This window comes from Psammomys obesus, unplaced genomic scaffold (assembly GCF_907164565.1).
Source record: "Psammomys obesus unplaced genomic scaffold, mPsaObe1.curated_primary_1811, whole genome shotgun sequence".
Taxonomy (NCBI): domain Eukaryota; kingdom Metazoa; phylum Chordata; class Mammalia; order Rodentia; family Muridae; genus Psammomys; species Psammomys obesus.
In genome coordinates this window covers 24,853,636-24,870,736 of record NW_026595981.1, presented here as the reverse complement: position 1 = coordinate 24,870,736, position 17,101 = coordinate 24,853,636, and the positions used below count along the sequence as shown (strand labels likewise).

Sequence of the window (17,101 nt, the reverse complement as noted above, 5' to 3'; positions counted from 1 at the left end):
CAAGCTCTCAAGAGTAGTTCCCCTAAGAAGGCTCCATTCTTCTTTTGGTTATGCTGTCAGCTACCACACAGAGACTGGAGCTGTCACTCTGCTTTATTGGACCTGCTCAGTTGAGGGTGAGCGGGCTCTGCCCTGCTCTAGAGTGGAGGCCCAGCAAGTGGGGGAGTGGCTGGCAGGACTCCCGAGACATCCAACACAAAAGGAACCCACTACACACGGGGCACAGCACAGGTCAGCCCACTGAGCTTTTATATATAAACAGGTAGTTAAAAATTTAGAATAATATATAGTTTCTCTAGAGAGAGACTTTGCAACAAAAAATATATATAAAGAATATGACCTCCTGGGCGAACACAGCAGCAGCATTTCTGAGCGAGGGGGAGGGCTCCTCATGCATTGGAGGGGGCCAGGCCTACACACAGGCACCAAGGCTATTGCATATTTTGAGAAGGGGTGGAAGAGTAGAGGGCTGGCTAGGCAGGGTGTCTGCATCCTTTTTCCTGCTTGCAGGCTTTTTATGGCTTTGGCTAAAGCATGTGAAGCAGCGGAGGTACTAAAGCGCTAAACTGAGGCCTCTTGGTCTCCCTTAAAACAAAAAGGGTGGGGCAAGGTGTGACGGGGGGGGGGGGGGACAGTGATGAAGCTCTTCCTTCAGCCCAGGCTGAGAGGAAGCAGGGCGGGGGGAGCCTCCTCCCCCCATGCCCTCTGCAGCCCACCATCCCCCGCCATCCGTTTCTGCTGGTAACGTATACAGGAAGGGAGGCAATCCATCTCCCCTGCCCTCCTGTTGTTAATCCCTGGCAGCAGCTGGGACTGAGAAGGCAGGAAAGGCCTGTTAGCCCCGTGAGGCAGGCCAACAGCCAGGAGCCTGGGGGAAAGGGATGAGCAGGGCATTGGTTTAGGCAGTGAGGCTCGGCCACTCGCTTTGGTCCCATCTGTAGCTCTGCCCACCAAACTTGGCAAGAGGGGAAAATCCTCCTGGTGGACAGAGCCTGCTAAGAAGAGCCAAATGTCCCTGGCAGGTGAGAGGAGAGGCAGGAGTTGAGGGGACTTAGGAATTGTACTTGGTCCCTGAAGCTCTTGTGACTTACTCAGACCTGGACTCCTCCAGTATCTGTGGGAGGTTCTGCTCCCTGGGGCCTGGGCCAGAGGCTGGGGCTGGGGCTGGGGCTGGGGCTGGGGCTGGAACCGGGGTGGCAGCTGGAGTTGGGGCAGGGGCCTGGGCAGGGCCTGAAGGAGGTAGGGGAGTTTTGCCGCCAGGATGGGAATCGTGGGTGGCCTTGGGCTCGTTGGTGTGGTAGGAGCCCTTGTAGCGATGATTTTGCAGGTAGAAGAGCACCAGCATTCCCACAAGCCCCAGCAGCAGGAAGGCCACCAAAACTGAACAGAAGAAAAGGAACAACTCAGAGAGGGTCTTTGGGGTACACACATAGACACTCAGCCAAAAGCATCATTACGCCTGCGTATGGCAGATGACCATGTCAGGCCATGCCTGTGTCTAAAAGGTTTGAATTCTTGCCTTATCCCCTGCCCACTTTACTCTTAATATCTCTGATGGCTTCTCCAATTTCTCATTTCTCTAGATGTTACTACATCTCTTTCCTCATCCTGTAACTATGGCTGTATTTTAATATTTCACTTCAATTAAAAGAGTATACCTGCCTGGGCCTTGCCCAGTTATGTACTGATGTCAGCATAGCCTGTGTCACCTTCCTTCCTTCAGGCCATCCTCACATCTAACACCTCCACTCCTCAGCCCCAAGAATAGGAGCCAGGAGGGAAGCCGACAGGGGGGTCTTGGGAAGTCGGGTTATCGGTCAGTGCTACGCTACTCACAGCCTAAGAGTATGGCCACCCATCCGTCGTCGTGGTAGTACGGGAAATCTAAGGAGAGAAGGTGGTTAGGAGGCTCTGCCTCTGCTCCCTCCCCCCCCGCCCCCCGCATCTGCCGATTTACCTGGAGGCAGGTACCAGGGGTCGAGCTCAGGCGGCACCTCTGAGACAAGGCGTGGCATAGCTCCACAGTTAGACTCCGACAGTTCTCCTTGAACCCGCATGGCCTCCGCCAGCTCGGCAGTCATGGGGCGAGGGGTTCGGAAATGGGTCTTGAGGGGAGCCACATTGTTGAAACGGACACCGGACAGGCAGCCCGAGAAACCTGGGGTGTTGTACCTCTGAATCTCTGGGTCAATGACTCCTGTCTCTGAGGGAGAGGCAGGCCAGAAAGAGGCATTTGGGTCCACCCGGAAGCCCTGCCCCCCTGGCACCCACTGTTCTCATCCATTCCTCGTTCCCCTTGCCCCACTGCCCTCCTGCTGCTTTCCCCTTCCTCACTCCATACTTGAGGAACTTCACCAGCTCTTCCCCAGACACATTCTCAAAAGCCGCTTACCCATCACACGGCCTAGATACAAGGCCTTGGGTGAGTCCAGCTGGCTGTCCACCAGCAGAGAGAACTTCTGCTCTGTCAGCGGGAAGTAGTCCACCTTGGGGGGGAGGAGCACAGGGAGGAGGGGAGCACTGAACGACACAGCAAGACCATGAAGGAATTCACTCTGCCCAGACTAGCCTTGCTCAAAATGATTTACACATGGCTCAACCAATCTGGCTTTGACCCCTGGCTTTTTAGTTTAGTATAACTTTTTTTTTTTTTTCCATAATCTTATCTTTTGGGACAGGGTCTCTCTGCATAGCCCTGGCTGTCATGGAATTTACTTTGTAGACCAGGCTGGCCTTAAATTCAAATGCCTGCCTCTGTTTCCCCAGTGCTGGGGTTAAAGGCGAGAGCCGCTAGAGCCGGCTACACTTCATAGTTTCTGGGGAATGCCACAGTTTGTCTGGAGTTCAGATAACAAAATGTAGGAGTTATTTCTCTCCCTTTGCAACCTGGAGCTCAGGATCAAACTCTGGTTTTCAGGCTTGTGTTTGCCCGCTGAGCCATCTCACCAGCACCACTACCCCTCGTGATACGAGCCCAGGCTGGCCTCAAACTTACCATTTAAGCAAGGATGATCTTAAACTTCTGATCCTCCTGCCTCAACCTCCCACATACTGAAATTACATGCCCCGTCTATACAGTGCCGGGGGTGGAACCCAGGACTCCACGCACGTTAGATAAGCTTCTGCCGGCTGAGCCGCCCCCCCCCCCCCCCACACCGAGTGGTTTGACTTGACCTTCTCAGCCTGTTCAGTGGTTTGTAAAGCAGAGCTCAGAATAACTTCCAACCACGTCTGCTTCGCAGAGCTGATGTGAAGGTCATGAGGTAGTGCACGTGATGAAAATCTCCCCTGTATACTGAACTGTGTTTCAGACATGTAATCATTTGACATTTTCTTCCATACCACAACCACGATCCTGAGACTGTGGCTTAACTGGCCCATCCCCTTCCACCCGTACCTGGATGAAGAGGTTTCGGTAGACCCGGGTGATGTTGACACTGTGGGGTTGACCATCGGTCACTGGCCGGGTAGTTAGCTGGTACACATAGGGACTGGTGCCCAGCTGATACCGAAGCTGTAGGGTCCCTGTGGGACAGGAAGAGGAACATGTCTCTTCCAGCTCCCACAGCCTCCATCTTGCAAAGGACCGGATCTTTGCATCGGTCAGTGTCTACAGGAGTTGGAGGTGGAGAGCCGAGGAAGACCTACCATCTTCCTTGATGAGCACAGCCATGTAGTCACGTACAAAGGAGCTGACATAGAGCAGGACAGCCGGAGCAGAGCTGGTGCTGAAGCTGAAGGAGACCTCCTCTCCAGTCACGTTGTAGACAGGCCCCCGATACCCGGGCACCGGGCGGCCAGGCCTCGGGTAGTCGGGCAGGCGGTACCCAGGGCCGTGGTAGCCAGGCACGTAACCAGGAGTGTCATAGCCTGGAATATAGCCAGGCTCATAGCCTGGTACAGGCCGGCTCAGCATGTGGGAGAACTCCTGGGCTGCGGAACGCAGTGCTGACTGCAGGTTGTAGCGCATCCACGTGCCAGTCTCAAAGAATCCACCGATATCTGAAGCAGAGATGATGAAGGTGAAGGCTCCAGACGTTGCAGGCATAGTATCTGCCACTACGTGCTCCTTTTCCCCCTTCAATTCTGGAGACGTCGTCTCAGTTTGTAGCCCAGATTTACAATCCTCCTGCCACAGCCCTTCCAGGGCTGGGATCACAGACCTGCCCCGCCCCATCCCATCTAGCACTAAATAGAATAATAATGATACGAGCATCTTGAAAGACCATCTGGTCTCACCCCTGCAGTTTACAGGCAGGGAGACATAAGCCTAATAGATGGGTAATGGTGTCCCAAAGGGCTAAGGTTAGAATTGAGGCATCCTAACTCCATTCCCTGTAGCATCCTTCTCTGTATCTCCCTAGACCACCAGACTCCACCCACAGTGACCCATCTGCCCCATAGAGTACCTTGGGCCAACCTTAGGAAAATGGAGGCTGGGATATGTTGATTTTCAAGGCTCCTCCCAACCAAGAGCCAGCTCGTTGACATGTTTTGGGAATGCAGTGATAGGGCCAGAAGTGGCAGGGGAAAAATGTATTGTGAAGCCAAAGTCAACATCAGAGCTAGGAGACTTGTTCAGTTGGTAAAGTGCCCGCTGTGCGAGCACGAGGACGAGAATTCAGTCCCTAGCACCCACAAAAAGCTAGATGTGACAGCACACACACGTAATCCTGTTGCTGGGGAGGCAGAGGCAAGAGACTCCGAGGCTCGCTCTGTAGCGAGCCTGCCTAATTGGTGGGTTCCGGGTCTCAGTGAGACCCTATCTGAAAACAGTGTAGATGCACCTGAGAAAAAGCGCCTGAGCTTGAGTTCCGGCCTCCACACACACGTGCACGTACATACGCACAAACACATTAGATGTGGATGAGGTCTGGGGGCAACCTGTGTGACCTTGACGGATAGTGGGAAGATGGGAAAGTTAATCCGCTTAATGTTGGGGCTCGTGTAGTATCAGCTAGTTCTACCCTCATCCCCTTCTCCTGTTTTGACTCTGGAGCATATTCAAATGCCCGGCTGCCCCATTAAAGGGCTCAGAAGTCCACTAACAATTCTAGTTTTCCATGACTGCTGACTTGTAGTCTCTTCCCGTAGTCCCTCTGGCCTCCCGTCATGCCCTAGGGCTCCGTGTCCTCTTCTCCTCCCCCCGCCCCCTAGCCAGCAGCACTGACCGTGATTGCAATACGGTCCGTCAAAGGCTGTGAGGTCACAGTCACAGGTGTAGTAGCTGTATTGCTCCACACAGCGTCCCCCATGGAAACAGGGGAACCGGGGATGGGTGCAGCGGCCCGTGCAGTTGGGGAAGGTGCCCTCAGAGGCGTTGGCACGGCCCTCCAGGTTTAGAGTCACTCCGTTCAGGCGCATGGCCCTCAAGCAGCCCACAAAAGGGCGCCTCTTCAGCTCTGCAGATCCTGGTCAGGAGGAAGTGGAGAGGCTGGGGGCGCAGCTCAAAGGCAGACCATCCCAAGAGCTCCCCTAGAATTACTGTAGAGCCAGAGACAGGAATAAATACTCTGGGTGGGAAGGGAGGCCAGGGGGCTAGGAGGAAGGGCCAGGATATGCAGGAGTGGAGGAGATAAGTGGCCCCTTGGCTCACTCAAGGGCAGAGAGGACTGGAAAATGGGCTTCCTGGAAACGTGGAGCAAGACCCACAAGAGTGCAGGAACATCATGGAGGCTTTCACCCTACTCCTGGGTTGCTGCTCACCAACATAGAGGGGCTGGTCATACTCCAGCCAGATGTAGGTCTGCAGGGGCATAGGCCTTAGCACCCAGGGCCGGTGGTCCACTCGCAGCCGGGCCTGTTTCACGTTGATTTCAGCCCGGACCAGATGCCACTCGTCGTCATTGAACTCGAAGTCATCTGAGTGCACCGTCAGGTTCTCATCCCCGTTGCCGATATCGAAGGCAAAGACCACATCCCGAGATGCTGGACAGCATGACCGCAGGTAAGGGGGAGAGAGGGGCCCTGACTCCCAGGACCTCGCAGAGTGTCCCTGCCCAGTACAATCTCTCTCCTTTCCTAATGGGCGCCCCTTCTACAGCCCTCCACTTTGTTCATAGCCTAAGGCAAAAATCTACAAATGGCTGAAAACTATACAATCTGTTTCCCAGATTTGCAGATTCCTGGTTATCAGTTCCCGAGCTCCCCTGCCCAGGCTAGAAGAGATGGTTGAGACCTCAGGAGCCTTGCTTTCTTTTTCACAAGGGCCCAAGGGCCCACGGAAGCAAAACTTATGTCCCCAGGGGGCCATGGTCACATAACCAGACACCAATACAGTAGGCCTAGGATCCGGCCATTCCCGGCCACCTCTCAATATGGTAACTGCCCTGTTCTCTAACCCAGCCTCCTCAGCCATTTCCATGTACCCATGTCCCCCTAGTCCGCCTACTCACTGTTGAGCTCCACTCTCACATAAGGTCGGCGCCACTGGCAGAAAGGGCCCCCCATGTTCTCTAGGAAGACCCCTGAGGGAGCTGAGGTCCTGAAGTAGAAGGAGACGTCAAGGCTATGGTTGGCGCGGATTGGGGGGAAGCGCAGTGCAGCTCCGGTGTGGAAGGAGATAGTGTTCCAGGAATTGCCTGCAAAAAAAAAAAAACAGAGCAAGGAAGGCCCTGTCAAGAAAGTTGAAGGGTGGAGGAGTGGAGGAGCCTCAGTGAGCAGGAGGCAGGAAGGGTGGAGCGGGGCGAGCTGCAGAGGCTGGAGACTAAGAAATGGACTGAACGAAAAGTAAGCTCAGAAGAACAACAACAAAGGCAGGGATCGCAGCAGGAGCATCTGGCCATGTGACCTAGAGATCCCCAGTGGGTGGTCAGGTGATCTAGGTTTTGGAAACCGTTAATGCTGGAAAGGCACGCCAAAGGAGCCTGCCACTCACGGTCACCATAACAGCGCAGAGGCCTCAGGAAGAACTGAGCTTCAGAGCTGGAGCGGTTTGTATCCCCTACCACTACCTGAGTGACAGGCAGATGGTCCACAAAGGTCAGCAGCCCCTTGTCCGTTCTCCTGTGGGAAAAGGATGCAGTGACTGAACCCAGCCTCTCAGCTGCCCCCCCCCCAGTCCTGAAGAGCCTTCCCTGCTGTCCCCTCACCACTGTGGCTGGTCAGCATCACAATTGCAGTGCAGGGCCGGGTCCACGCAGCTCCTGTCCAGCCCACAGGCACAGCGCTGGATCCCAGGCTGTGAGCCTCCCCAGTAGAAATGCTGCTCCTCATTTCGGCCAATCCAAAAGCTGTAGGGGTAGCCTCCTGGGGAAGACGCCAGCAGCTTCCAGGCCCTGCCCCCTCCGTTAGCCTCTGGGCTCCTCACACCCAGGTACAAGCAGCCCTGACCTCAACACCCCCCACACCCCTCCCAACCCCCGACACCCAAGGCTCTCCTCCGGCCGTGCCTTGCCCTCCCTGCCGCCAGCCTCAACCTGCGGTGTTGAGCAGCCGGGAATTGTAGCAGGAGAACTCGATCCACTGCTCACAGTGCTGGGAAGCATTGGCCAGAGCGCTGACTTCCTCCCAGGAGGCGTTCCAGTACTGGATGGCCCCCAGAAAGGGCCGCTCCATGCTGGAACCTGTCACCCGAGTCGTCCACAGCCTGTCATGCCTCACAACCGTCCACGCTCGCTTCTCTGGGAGGGAAGGGACAGAACTTTGGCTGGCCATGAGCGTTCTCTGTTTCCCTCCTTACCCCCCCACCAACCCTGCCGCCCCCCCCCCCCAGAACCAGTAAAAGGGCGGCCACTTCACCGCAGCCCAGCCACACTGGAAGGTGCCAGAATGGCCAGAAGTTAGAATTTGTAATTTTATACATTTTTAGGTTCCACATGGTCTTTTACCCTCACTACCGTTCCGTCTTGCCCCCTCTCACAGCTTCCCTGACCCCCGCCCCCCTACATTGCCTGGCCAACCCATCAGAGCCACTTGCCTCGGATATCACAGTACACGACAAATGGCTTCAGGGGGCCGCTGCCATCGGGGTCAATGGTGAAGTTGCCAGAAGTTTTCCCACTGAGGCGATAGGCTTCGCAGGACTCCTTGTACAAGGCTGGTGGGGACAACGAGGCAGTTTGGGAGCTAGAAGGCTGGAGGAATGGTCATAACCCTACCACCTCCAGCAGCTTTCTGATCCCCAACAACCTCCCCTCCCCCTCCCCCCGTGACGGTTGAGCTTACGTTCATGGCAGGTGACCCCCTTGTAGCCAGTGAGTTCACAGTAGCAGATGAAGTCATCCCAAGACTGGTAGCAGCGTCCGTCATGCTCACACATGTTAGGGCTGCATCTGGGGAAGGGGTCCAGCACCAAGAGAAGGAAGTTTGAAAGGAAGTCATTACCAGTTTCCCAAAGCACCAGGACCCAGTGGCTCACCTCCCACCTAGCTAGCTGGGCCCAAGCCCAGGTTTACCAGGGACACTTGGGCAGTCTACAAGGATCAAGTGCTGTCCTCCCTTCTTCTAGAAAGGACAAAGTACATAGCCCCTGCCAAACAAGAATGTTAGGACCCAATAGAAACTTTCTTTCAATCCTGGGTACCTGGAACCTTGCAGGAAGAACTAGGAAAGAGATCAAGGAAGATCTCCTTCTCTCTCTCTCTCTCTCTCTCTCTTTCTGTGTGTGTGTGTGTTTGTGTGTGTGTATAAAGGAGCACTGATAAGGACAAAGACCTTATAAAAATAAAAGGCCAATCCAAGGGAGTTGGTGCATGCCTTTAATCTCAGCACTCAGGAGTCAGAGGCAGGTGGATCTCTGTGAGTTCGAGGCCCACCTGGTCTACAAGGAGAGTTCCAAGACAGCCAAGGCTGTTAACACAGAGAAACCCTGTCTTGAAAGAGAAAGGAAGGAAGAAGGAAGGAAGGAAGGAAGGAAGGAAGGAAGGAAGGAAGGAAGGAAGGAAAGAAAGAAAGAAAGAAAGAAAGAAAGAAAGAAGAAAAGAAAAGAAAGCCCACCCTGAGTCCATGGAAGCAGGCTTCAGAGGGGTGACCTGATAAGGAGGACCTTCTAGATACCTGTCTGTGATGCCACATGTGTCAAAGAGGACCTCAGCAAAGTAGCCAAGCCTCCGGAACTCCACCAGAGTCAGGTTGACCAGCTGGCCGTCCACCTTGAGCAGCTCCATGCAGCCATGGAATGCTGTCTGGTTGGAGTGGCAACCCCATCGACCGGCTGGTTTGGGACAACCTGGAGCAACCACACTTGTAAGGTCCTTCCCAGGAGAGGACCCAGAGACCCTGCCCTGGGGAAATGCCAAGAGGGAATCATACATACACGAATGAAGAAAGGATGCTAGAACCAAAGTGCAAATAATGGGATGACCTATACCCCAGGGTCCCAGAGGCGAAAGGGGGCTTGGTCCTTTCAGGATTTTCCATGTGGCCCCGTCAGAACTGAGACAGGACCTTCCCACCAAGCGACCGGGGCAGAGTCACCCCACACTTACCACCAAAGAAGTAGGAAGTCCCCGTGCGGATCAGCAGTGGGTATGAGACCCTGACCTCTGCCCCCTCCACATCATCAATGCTGATGACCGCATGGTTTTCCTGTGCCACAAAGTTCACTTCGTGCCAGAAGCCATCATTCAGGCGATACCCTGGGGCGGGGGGGGGGAGGATGGTGTGAGTGGGAAGAAGTAACCAGAATAAGAGAAGATTGGGGTTGGGGTTTTTTTTGATGTTGTTTTAAGAAAACGAATTTTGTATTTTGTGTGCATGAGTGCAGTACCCGATGAAGCCAGAAGAGGGAGTCGGATCCCCTGCGTTTGGAATGACAGTGGCGCTGGAGAGTCGTCCAGCAGCCAAGAGACCTGCTCTTGCAAAACACCCAATCTGGACTCCCAGCCCAGTCTTAGTGCACCGCATTGTTACGTATCTCGCCCGCGCAGTGGCACCTCCGATGGCTCCCTTCACTCTCCATAACCCTAGTCACTGACATGGCGTGCGCGTTGAAAATAAATTGGCAAACATCTCCAGGAACCCCCACCCCCCACCCCGAACCCGAGAACGCCTGTTCCTTCCAGCTCCTCCCCTCTTACTAGCCTGCTTGTACCTCCCAGGGAGCCTCACCAGCGGCAAACTGAAGCTTCTTGCGGCCAGTCTGCGCGATGGATACGTTGACCTGCCCTTCACTGAGCATCAGCTCCACGTGACCCAGCCCGTCCCCCAGGCGGGAGAAAAGGAGAAGTCCAGTGAGGTCCCAGGTGCGAAAGCGAAAGGAGACGGCAAAGCGGCCGCGGCGCGGAAAACCCGGCACTTGCACGAAGTTGTGAGGGCCTCCGAAGTTGATGGGGTGTGGAACGGGATCCAGGCAACGGAAGGCCACGTTGCCCTGGAAGGGGATGGGTGGATGCCTCAGAACAGGGAGAGCCAGCCAGGACTTGCCAGTAATATTCTCAATGGCTTAAGACCTCCAACCGTCACCCCCCCCCACCCCCCGGAGTATGTCTACATGTGTGTGAAAGGGACCCATGCGAGCCTGCCCTCTGGTCCTTTGTTTGCTTTTTACCACTAATCCCATAGTCCACAAAGAAAAAAAAAAATTCCCCCTTGGAGCGCTAAGGGCATTCCCATAGCAAAGATAGCAAAGTCGGATTTTGGCCTAAGGCTTTGGAGCATGCGCACACGCTCCAGTGTCGACCAAGAGGAGAGCCTATCGGAAGACTTCCCGTGACACTTCAGTGGCTGCTCATCTTTTAACTGACAGCTGGACGGGTTCGCGGCATTAACTGAGGAGTGAACATCGCTTGGGGGGGGGGGGCACACCACTGAGTGCTTGTATTCCCCGCCCAGGGCTGAGCGCGGATCCCATCCCAAACAGGACCCTTCTCCCCTCCGCCTCTTAACAGTGTCCCTGGCCCTCCCAGACAACCCTGCCCACTGGCCTCGAAGGTGATCCGCGGGTGGTGCTGCACGGCCAGGTCCGCGATGTCGATCCGGTTGTAGATCACGTTTTCTATGCAGCCGCGGAAGTTGTGCCGGTAGGCCAGGTTCTTCCGAGCTGCGCCCACCAGGCCCCCGATGAATATCTGCAGGAGGCGGGTGAAGAGAGGCTGCTCAGGGCCCAGCGCCTGCCTCTCCTGGGCGCGCGCACCAGGCCCGCTTCCCCCAGGACGCACACGCGCGTGCGCGCCGAAGCTAGGGCTTCGGGGTTGAGCCTCAAGGCCACCGCTAGTTGGCTGTAGGCCTTTCAGCTGGTCAAATTGTCAGATGCAGACGGAGAGAGGGTCGTTAGTGGTCGCGCGGAACTGTGGGAGGAGACTAGGGGACACTTCTCTACTTTTCCCGTTACCCCAGGTCTGGATTTCCAGACTCCCCTCACTCCCCCTACTGTCACGCTCCCCAAATGGTGCCCCACCCTCCGTCACCTCGCCGTCCAGGTTCAGCCGCTCGAAGTCGCCGTTGAGCACGAAGCGGTGGACGTAACCGTCCAGGGTGAGGTTCGCAGCTCGGCCGTAGCGGTCCACACGCACATAGTGCCAGCTTAGGTCGTTGAGCACGCCGCCGGCGCTCACCGTGGTGTGCCCGGGCCTTGGCTGGATGGGGCTGCTTCCTGAGGGCGGGGCAGAACCGAGTGAGGGCTCCAGCAGGCCCCAAGACAGAGCAGAGGCTACCCCGGACCCAGCCGAAGCCCAGAACAACGGGGACGCCATGGATAACCCGGAGGCCATTTACCCTCTCTAGGCTTTTCATTTATCTATCTATCTATCCACCTATCCATCTATCCGTCTATCCATCTATCCATCCATCCATCATCCATCTATCCATCTATCTATCTACCTATCCATCTATCTATCTACCCATCCATCCATCCATCCATCCATCCATCCATCCATCCATCCATCCATCTACCGGTGATCTATAAAACCCTGAGTAGGGCTGGAGAGATGCCTCAGTGGTTAAGAGCGCTGCCTGCTCTTCCAAAGGACCCGGGTTCAATTCCCAGCACCCACATGGCAGCTCCCAACTGTCTGTAACTTCGGGTCCAAGGGATCTGACACCTTCACACTAACGCATATGAGATAAACATTAAATGACTAAAAACCCTGAGTAGGACGGCTGCTTGTCTCTCACCACAAAGGTGTTAACGAAAACCGACTGAGACGGGGGGTGGGGGGGGGGATCGTTTTGTACGTCTGTGTTTGTCCCCGGGTCTTGTTCCGGGTCACCGCACGGTTGGTCGGTAAACCCGGTCCGCCTCTCCTGACTCCATTCCCCGCCGCCTTGCTGGCACCAAGCGAGCGCTACAAAGGGGCGGTGTAGGTGCGGCCAGGTGCAGGCTGGGCGGCCCCGAGGTGCTCCGGAAACTCACCCAGGCTCATGTGCAGCAGGAGGTGCGCCCCCTGCAGCTCGAGTGTCACGTAATCCCCCTGGGAGCCTTCGGTGTGCAGCAGCAGCCCGTCCTTCTCCTCCGTCTTGAAGCTGAAAGCGAACACGTCCCAGAGACTCTGGCTGACCCCTCGCTGGAAGCGGTAGGAGATGGCGTCGTCGCCGTCAAAATACAGTATGTTGGACGCTGCGCAAAGGATCGTGGGTGGGCGGGGGGCCCGGGGAGACGGTCCCCTTTCCCGGGGTCCTCGCCGCCCCCCCCCATCCCGGGCCTCCACACCCTTACTGTAGGGACAGCCGTAGAGGCCGAGCCGCAGGCCGATCTTGCCGCGCGGGTTCCAGGCCAGCGGCACGATGCGGATGTAGCGGGCCGTGAAATGGTAGTGCAGGTCGTGGCGGACCACCGCGGACTCGTTGACGTTACCGAAGAAGGTCTGTGGGGTTGGAAGAAACGGTAGTAACCGTACTCCCCGCCTTCCGCTTCCCTGGGAGGGGTGACTTCAAACTTCCCCAGTCTAGGAACTGGCTTCCCTGGTCTAGAGTGCCCTATTATTTTTTTTTCAAAGCGCAAATCTAGTGTCACCGCCTCCAGGAAGCTCTCCTAGCTTTTACGACTGAAGTGGGGGTTAATCCCAAGAGTAGGGTCCTAACCTGTGCCTGATGCTGTTCCCTCCCCTTCCCTTCAGGCTAGAGCCTAGCTCTGGGCCCAGAGCAGGGGGGCGGCTCCCCAAGGGAATGCGCCTGGGCGCCGAGAGTACCGCGTTGTGTCCTTGTTGGTAGAACGGTGTCCAGCTGTCCACACGGTCCCCGTAGAGCAGCATGTAACGGGTGACCCAATCCCAAGAATTAAAGGCTCCCTGTGTGGCCACGGCCCGGATCCGATGCTTCTTCATCAAATCTATCTGGAGCCAGGGATTCGGGTCCCCGATTCTGGGCGACCATCCGCTGATGCCTAGGGGAAGGGGCAAGGGCTTTTACCGCCCACTGCCTCCTCTCAGCTCTCTAGAGTGCCCCCTCCCCTTCCTGGCTGGGCAAACTCACCGTGCAGCCGGGCGAAACGGGCCGTGGTGAAGAGCCCATAGTAGGAGGAAGCGCCCAAGGAGCGCGCGTACAGAGGCCCCACCAGCTCCTCATTGCAGCCATCTGGGGGGGGGGGGGCGAGCTTGTGAACGGCTCCTCTCCCGAAGGCTGGGCCCCGCTTGGCCGTCTCTTCACTGCCCCCCTGTGGCTGACTCAGCCCCACCTGGAAGCCTCGCGCTCAACCTGGCTCTCAGCAACAGCTGCCCCCTCAGGGGAGCGCCTTCTTCTCCCAGGGTCAGTCCACAGATACAAAGCCAGACCCTTGCTAGCTCAGTGCCTGGCCCGGCTCAGCACTCCCCTCAACACAGTCCCCAAACTCCGGCGTATTGGGGAACCTTGGTGGGCCTCAGGACCCGAAACTAACCCCAGCCTTCCCATCAATTCCATCCCTCGGCCCTCCCCCACCGACACACGCGCCCGTCCTCCAATCAGACTTTGCTCCCAAGCCCACCCCTTCCCAATCCCGTTCTTAGCATCATCCTTGGCCTTCGTCAGGGTCACCAACTCCTATTTGGATTCTAGCCATAAAACCCAACCCCAGCCACAAACCCTGCCTAGCTTCCTGGCCCAGCTCCAAATCCTCGCCCCAGCCCTTCAGGGAAAAAAAACCTCAACTCTAACCCGGGTCACCAGTACGACGTTTGTAGCCAACCCTAACCTCAGACCCAGGCACTGTATCCCTCTTGGATTAACAGCTCCCAATCCCCTGGGCTAACTGGTTCATCGCCTCAGAGCCCAACCCTAGGCGCGCGCGCAGCAGCAGCAGCCTCCGAGCTGCATTGCGGAGCGCTGGGGAGAGGCAGGGAAAGATGGGAGCGAGCAGGGAAAGGTGGTGCACGGCCGTGGCTGCGGGGGGGGGACGACCTGCGACCACCTAGCCGCAATGCGGTGCGGGACTCACCCCGCGAGCTCTGGACCCCTGTCCCCAACCCCACCTGCCACTGAGGCCAGCACTCACAGTAGCCCCAGCCCCGAGCTCCAGAGACCACAGCGGCGAGCAGGATGCTGAGAAGCCGGAGACTCATCATGCGGAGCTGACCAGCCCTGGGTGTCTGCCTTGTTGTGCCCTGCTCCTGCTAGGGCTCCCGTTCTGGCTCAGGTCCCCAGCTTTTCTCCTGGGGTTCGCGGCTGACTGCTGATTTTTCGTCCTCACCCACCCTTCCCTCTCTCCTAACCCCCAATCTCTCTCTCTCTGTCCTTTCCTCTCCTCTCCTCCCCGTCTCCCTCTCCCCCTCCTCTCTCCCTCCTCTCTCTCTCCTCTCTTCCCTTTCTCCGCCCCCTTCCCCAGCCTCTCTCTCTCTCTCTCTCTCCTGGCACGCGCGCGCGTTTTCCCAGACCCCGCGCAAGCGCGTGCCTCGGCCCTATTGCGAAAGGGCGGGGTAGACAACCTGCCGCTGGGAAATACCCCAAGTAACCCAAGGCAGACAGGGACTGGTGTTGCAGGGTGGCAAAAGGGGGGGGGGTTGCAGACGGAGCCTGGCATTTTCAAGGAAAGAGCTTCGAAGATGGATGCCTTAGAGATGGAATGAAGGGCAAATTAAAAAAAAAAAATATATATATATATATATATATATATCATTTTTTCCCCCTGAAGGTAAATAGTGTTCCTAGCTCAGCACTGGACACTTCCACAACTGTGAATTCGGCATTTTCATCTTACTTCACCTTGCACGTGGAAAGCCCGAGGCTCAGAGAGGAAAACAAACCTCATTCAGGATCATACAGCCATTCTTTTTCCATCGGCAGGGACTAGATAGCAATCAGGCAGGCGAGGCGGGATGGGACAGCGTACCCGCAGACCCTAATCTCCACCCTCCCTCTTGGCCCTCCTCCCCACCCCTTCCTTCCTGCCCCACTAGTTATTTAACTTTAGCCCCTGTGGCTGTACCTCAGAAACCCTTTGTAGCCAGAGATGGGGACCGACACCACAGAGCAGGTGGGAGTCCGGGCAGGGAAGGGGAGAAGGGTTGCAGAGAGGGTGGGCGGGGGGGGGGGGGGGGAAGGACCGGGGTCCCCTTCCTCATAGCAAGCAGGCCCCTGTCATCTATGACCTGCGCAGGCGCCTACGAGTTCTGCTCAAGACCCCTTGGTGTGAACAATTTCAGCATGCCTGTGTGAGACCTAGCGGTAGGCTGGGGAGGAGAGAAGGGAAAGGACCCAGAAACCCTTCAGCCTAAGCTTGAAGCCAGTCTGGCGTCCAAGTCTGAAGCAAAGGCCTGCATCTGACCTTCCTTCCAGGAGAGGGCACTGCAAAAGGGAACAGAAACGAGTGCGACCGTTTATTAATAATACAAATGCTTGCTCTGAGGAGAGCTAGATGTTTCCATTATCTGGTATCTTCCATCTTCTCGACAGTCCTCACTGCCGGCTTTGCCAGCTGGGCTGAATAGGGCTTTCTAGACTGGGCGCAGCACATTCTATAACTAAGGTCCAGACAGAGCAAGTGGCTTGCTCAAGGTCACGCTGGAAACAGAGCTAGGGGGACTTGCAGGAGAAACAAGCAGGCAGTTCAGGGTACCCTAGAGTGAATCTGGAGGGCTCTTGATGTCTTCTCCTGATGTTGGGGCTCCGAATGAGGAAGTCCTGCGGGAATACGCCTTACATGGCCCCTCCTCTCATTTTCATGCCGCCAGGTCTCCTGGGAACCCTACTCTGGGTATGATGAGGAGGCTTACTCAGCTGGGCCGTTGCCGGAACTCTGTTACAAGGCGGATGTCCAGGCGTTTAGTCGGGCCTTCCAGCCCAGTGTCTCCCTGATGGTGGCTGTGCTGGGTCTGGCCGGCAATGGCCTGGTGTTGGCCACCCATCTGGCAGCGCGTCCAACTACCAGATCTCCCACCTCCGTTCACCTGCTTCAGCTGGCCCTGGCTGACCTCCTATTGGCCCTGACCTTGCCTTTTGCTGCAGCAGGTGTTCTTCAGGGCTGGAATCTAGGAAATGCCACCTGCCGAGCCATCTCCGGCCTCTACTCGGCCTCCTTCCACGCCGGCTTCCTCTTCCTAGCCTGTATCAGCGCCGACCGCTATGTGGCCATCGCTCGAGCCCTGCCAGCCGTCCAGCGGCCGTCCAGGGCTGGCCGTGCCCACTTGGTCTCGGCCTTCGTGTGGCTGCTGTCGCTGCTCCTGGCTCTACCTGCACTCCTCTTCAGCCAGGACCGGTCACGGGAAGGCCAGCGGCGCTGTCGGCTCATCTTCCCCGAAGGCCTCACGCAGACTGTGAAGGGGGCGAGCGCAGTGGCGCAGGTGGTCCTCGGCTTCGCGCTGCCCCTGGGCGTCATGGTAGCCTGCTACGCGCTCCTGGCCCGCACGCTCCTGGCCGCCAGGGGGCCCGAGCGGCGGCGCGCGTTGCGCGTCGTGGTGGCCCTGGTGGCGGCCTTCGTGGTGCTGCAGCTGCCCTACAGCCTCGCCCTGCTGCTGGATACGGCCGATCTCCTGGCCGCCCGCGAGCGGAGCTGCTCCTCCAGCAAACGCAAGGACCTAGCCCTGCTGGTCACCAGCGGCCTGGCGCTGGTCCGCTGCAGCCTCAATCCGGTGCTTTATGCCTTTTTGGGCCTGCGCTTCCGCCAGGACCTGGGGAGACTGCTACAGGGTTGGGGATGCAGCCCGAAGCCCAACCCCCGAGGCCGCTGCCCCCGCCGGCTCCGCCTTTCTTCCTGCTCCGCTCCCACCGAGACCCACAGTCTCTCTTGGGACAACTAGGGCTCCAATTCCAG

The 17,101-nt window shown here is 57.0% G+C and overlaps 2 protein-coding genes across 2 annotated transcripts; one reads left to right on the top strand and one right to left on the bottom strand.

The window, feature by feature from the left end:
- Positions 1 to 61: 61 nt before the first annotated feature.
- On the bottom strand, positions 62 to 14,674 carry Cntnap1 (contactin associated protein 1). Its single transcript, XM_055620062.1, has 24 exons — positions 14,348 to 14,674; positions 13,351 to 13,452; positions 13,068 to 13,261; positions 12,596 to 12,743; positions 12,293 to 12,496; positions 11,349 to 11,533; positions 10,866 to 11,009; positions 10,051 to 10,312; positions 9,429 to 9,578; positions 8,998 to 9,169; positions 8,167 to 8,273; positions 7,919 to 8,038; positions 7,419 to 7,622; positions 7,092 to 7,248; positions 6,878 to 7,005; positions 6,396 to 6,581; positions 5,707 to 5,928; positions 5,172 to 5,411; positions 3,649 to 4,002; positions 3,398 to 3,525; positions 2,393 to 2,486; positions 1,958 to 2,203; positions 1,837 to 1,884; positions 62 to 1,380 (listed from the first exon to the last, which is right to left on the bottom strand). Exons 1-24 carry the CDS (start codon positions 14,415 to 14,417, stop codon positions 1,088 to 1,090), a joined length of 4,158 nt encoding a protein of 1,385 aa, XP_055476037.1. The 5' UTR covers positions 14,418 to 14,674; the 3' UTR covers positions 62 to 1,087.
- Positions 14,675 to 15,273: 599 nt separating this feature from the next.
- On the top strand, positions 15,274 to 17,101 carry Ccr10 (C-C motif chemokine receptor 10). The gene is made up of 2 exons (XM_055620636.1): positions 15,274 to 15,325; positions 16,023 to 17,101. Exons 1-2 carry the CDS (start codon positions 15,302 to 15,304, stop codon positions 17,085 to 17,087), a joined length of 1,089 nt encoding a protein of 362 aa, XP_055476611.1. The 5' UTR covers positions 15,274 to 15,301; the 3' UTR covers positions 17,088 to 17,101.

What these genes read in the sequence shown, in the direction of transcription:
- Cntnap1 (XM_055620062.1), bottom strand. Translation starts at nt 14,417, where the DNA reads ATGATGAGTCTCCGGCTTCTCAGCATCCTGCTCGCCGCTGTGGTCTCT. An exon ending in GGCTGAACCTGGACGGCGAG is followed by an intron (nt 11,010 to 11,348) that starts GTGACGGAGGGT and finishes CGCCTCCTGCAG; the next exon opens with ATATTCATCGGGGGCCTGGT. An exon ending in ACATGTGGCATCACAGACAG is followed by an intron (nt 8,274 to 8,997) that starts GTATCTAGAAGG and finishes CCCCTTCCCCAG; the next exon opens with ATGCAGCCCTAACATGTGTG.
- Ccr10 (XM_055620636.1), top strand. Translation starts at nt 15,302, where the DNA reads ATGGGGACCGACACCACAGAGCAG. An exon ending in GGACCGACACCACAGAGCAG is followed by an intron (nt 15,326 to 16,022) that starts GTGGGAGTCCGG and finishes TCATGCCGCCAG; the next exon opens with GTCTCCTGGGAACCCTACTC.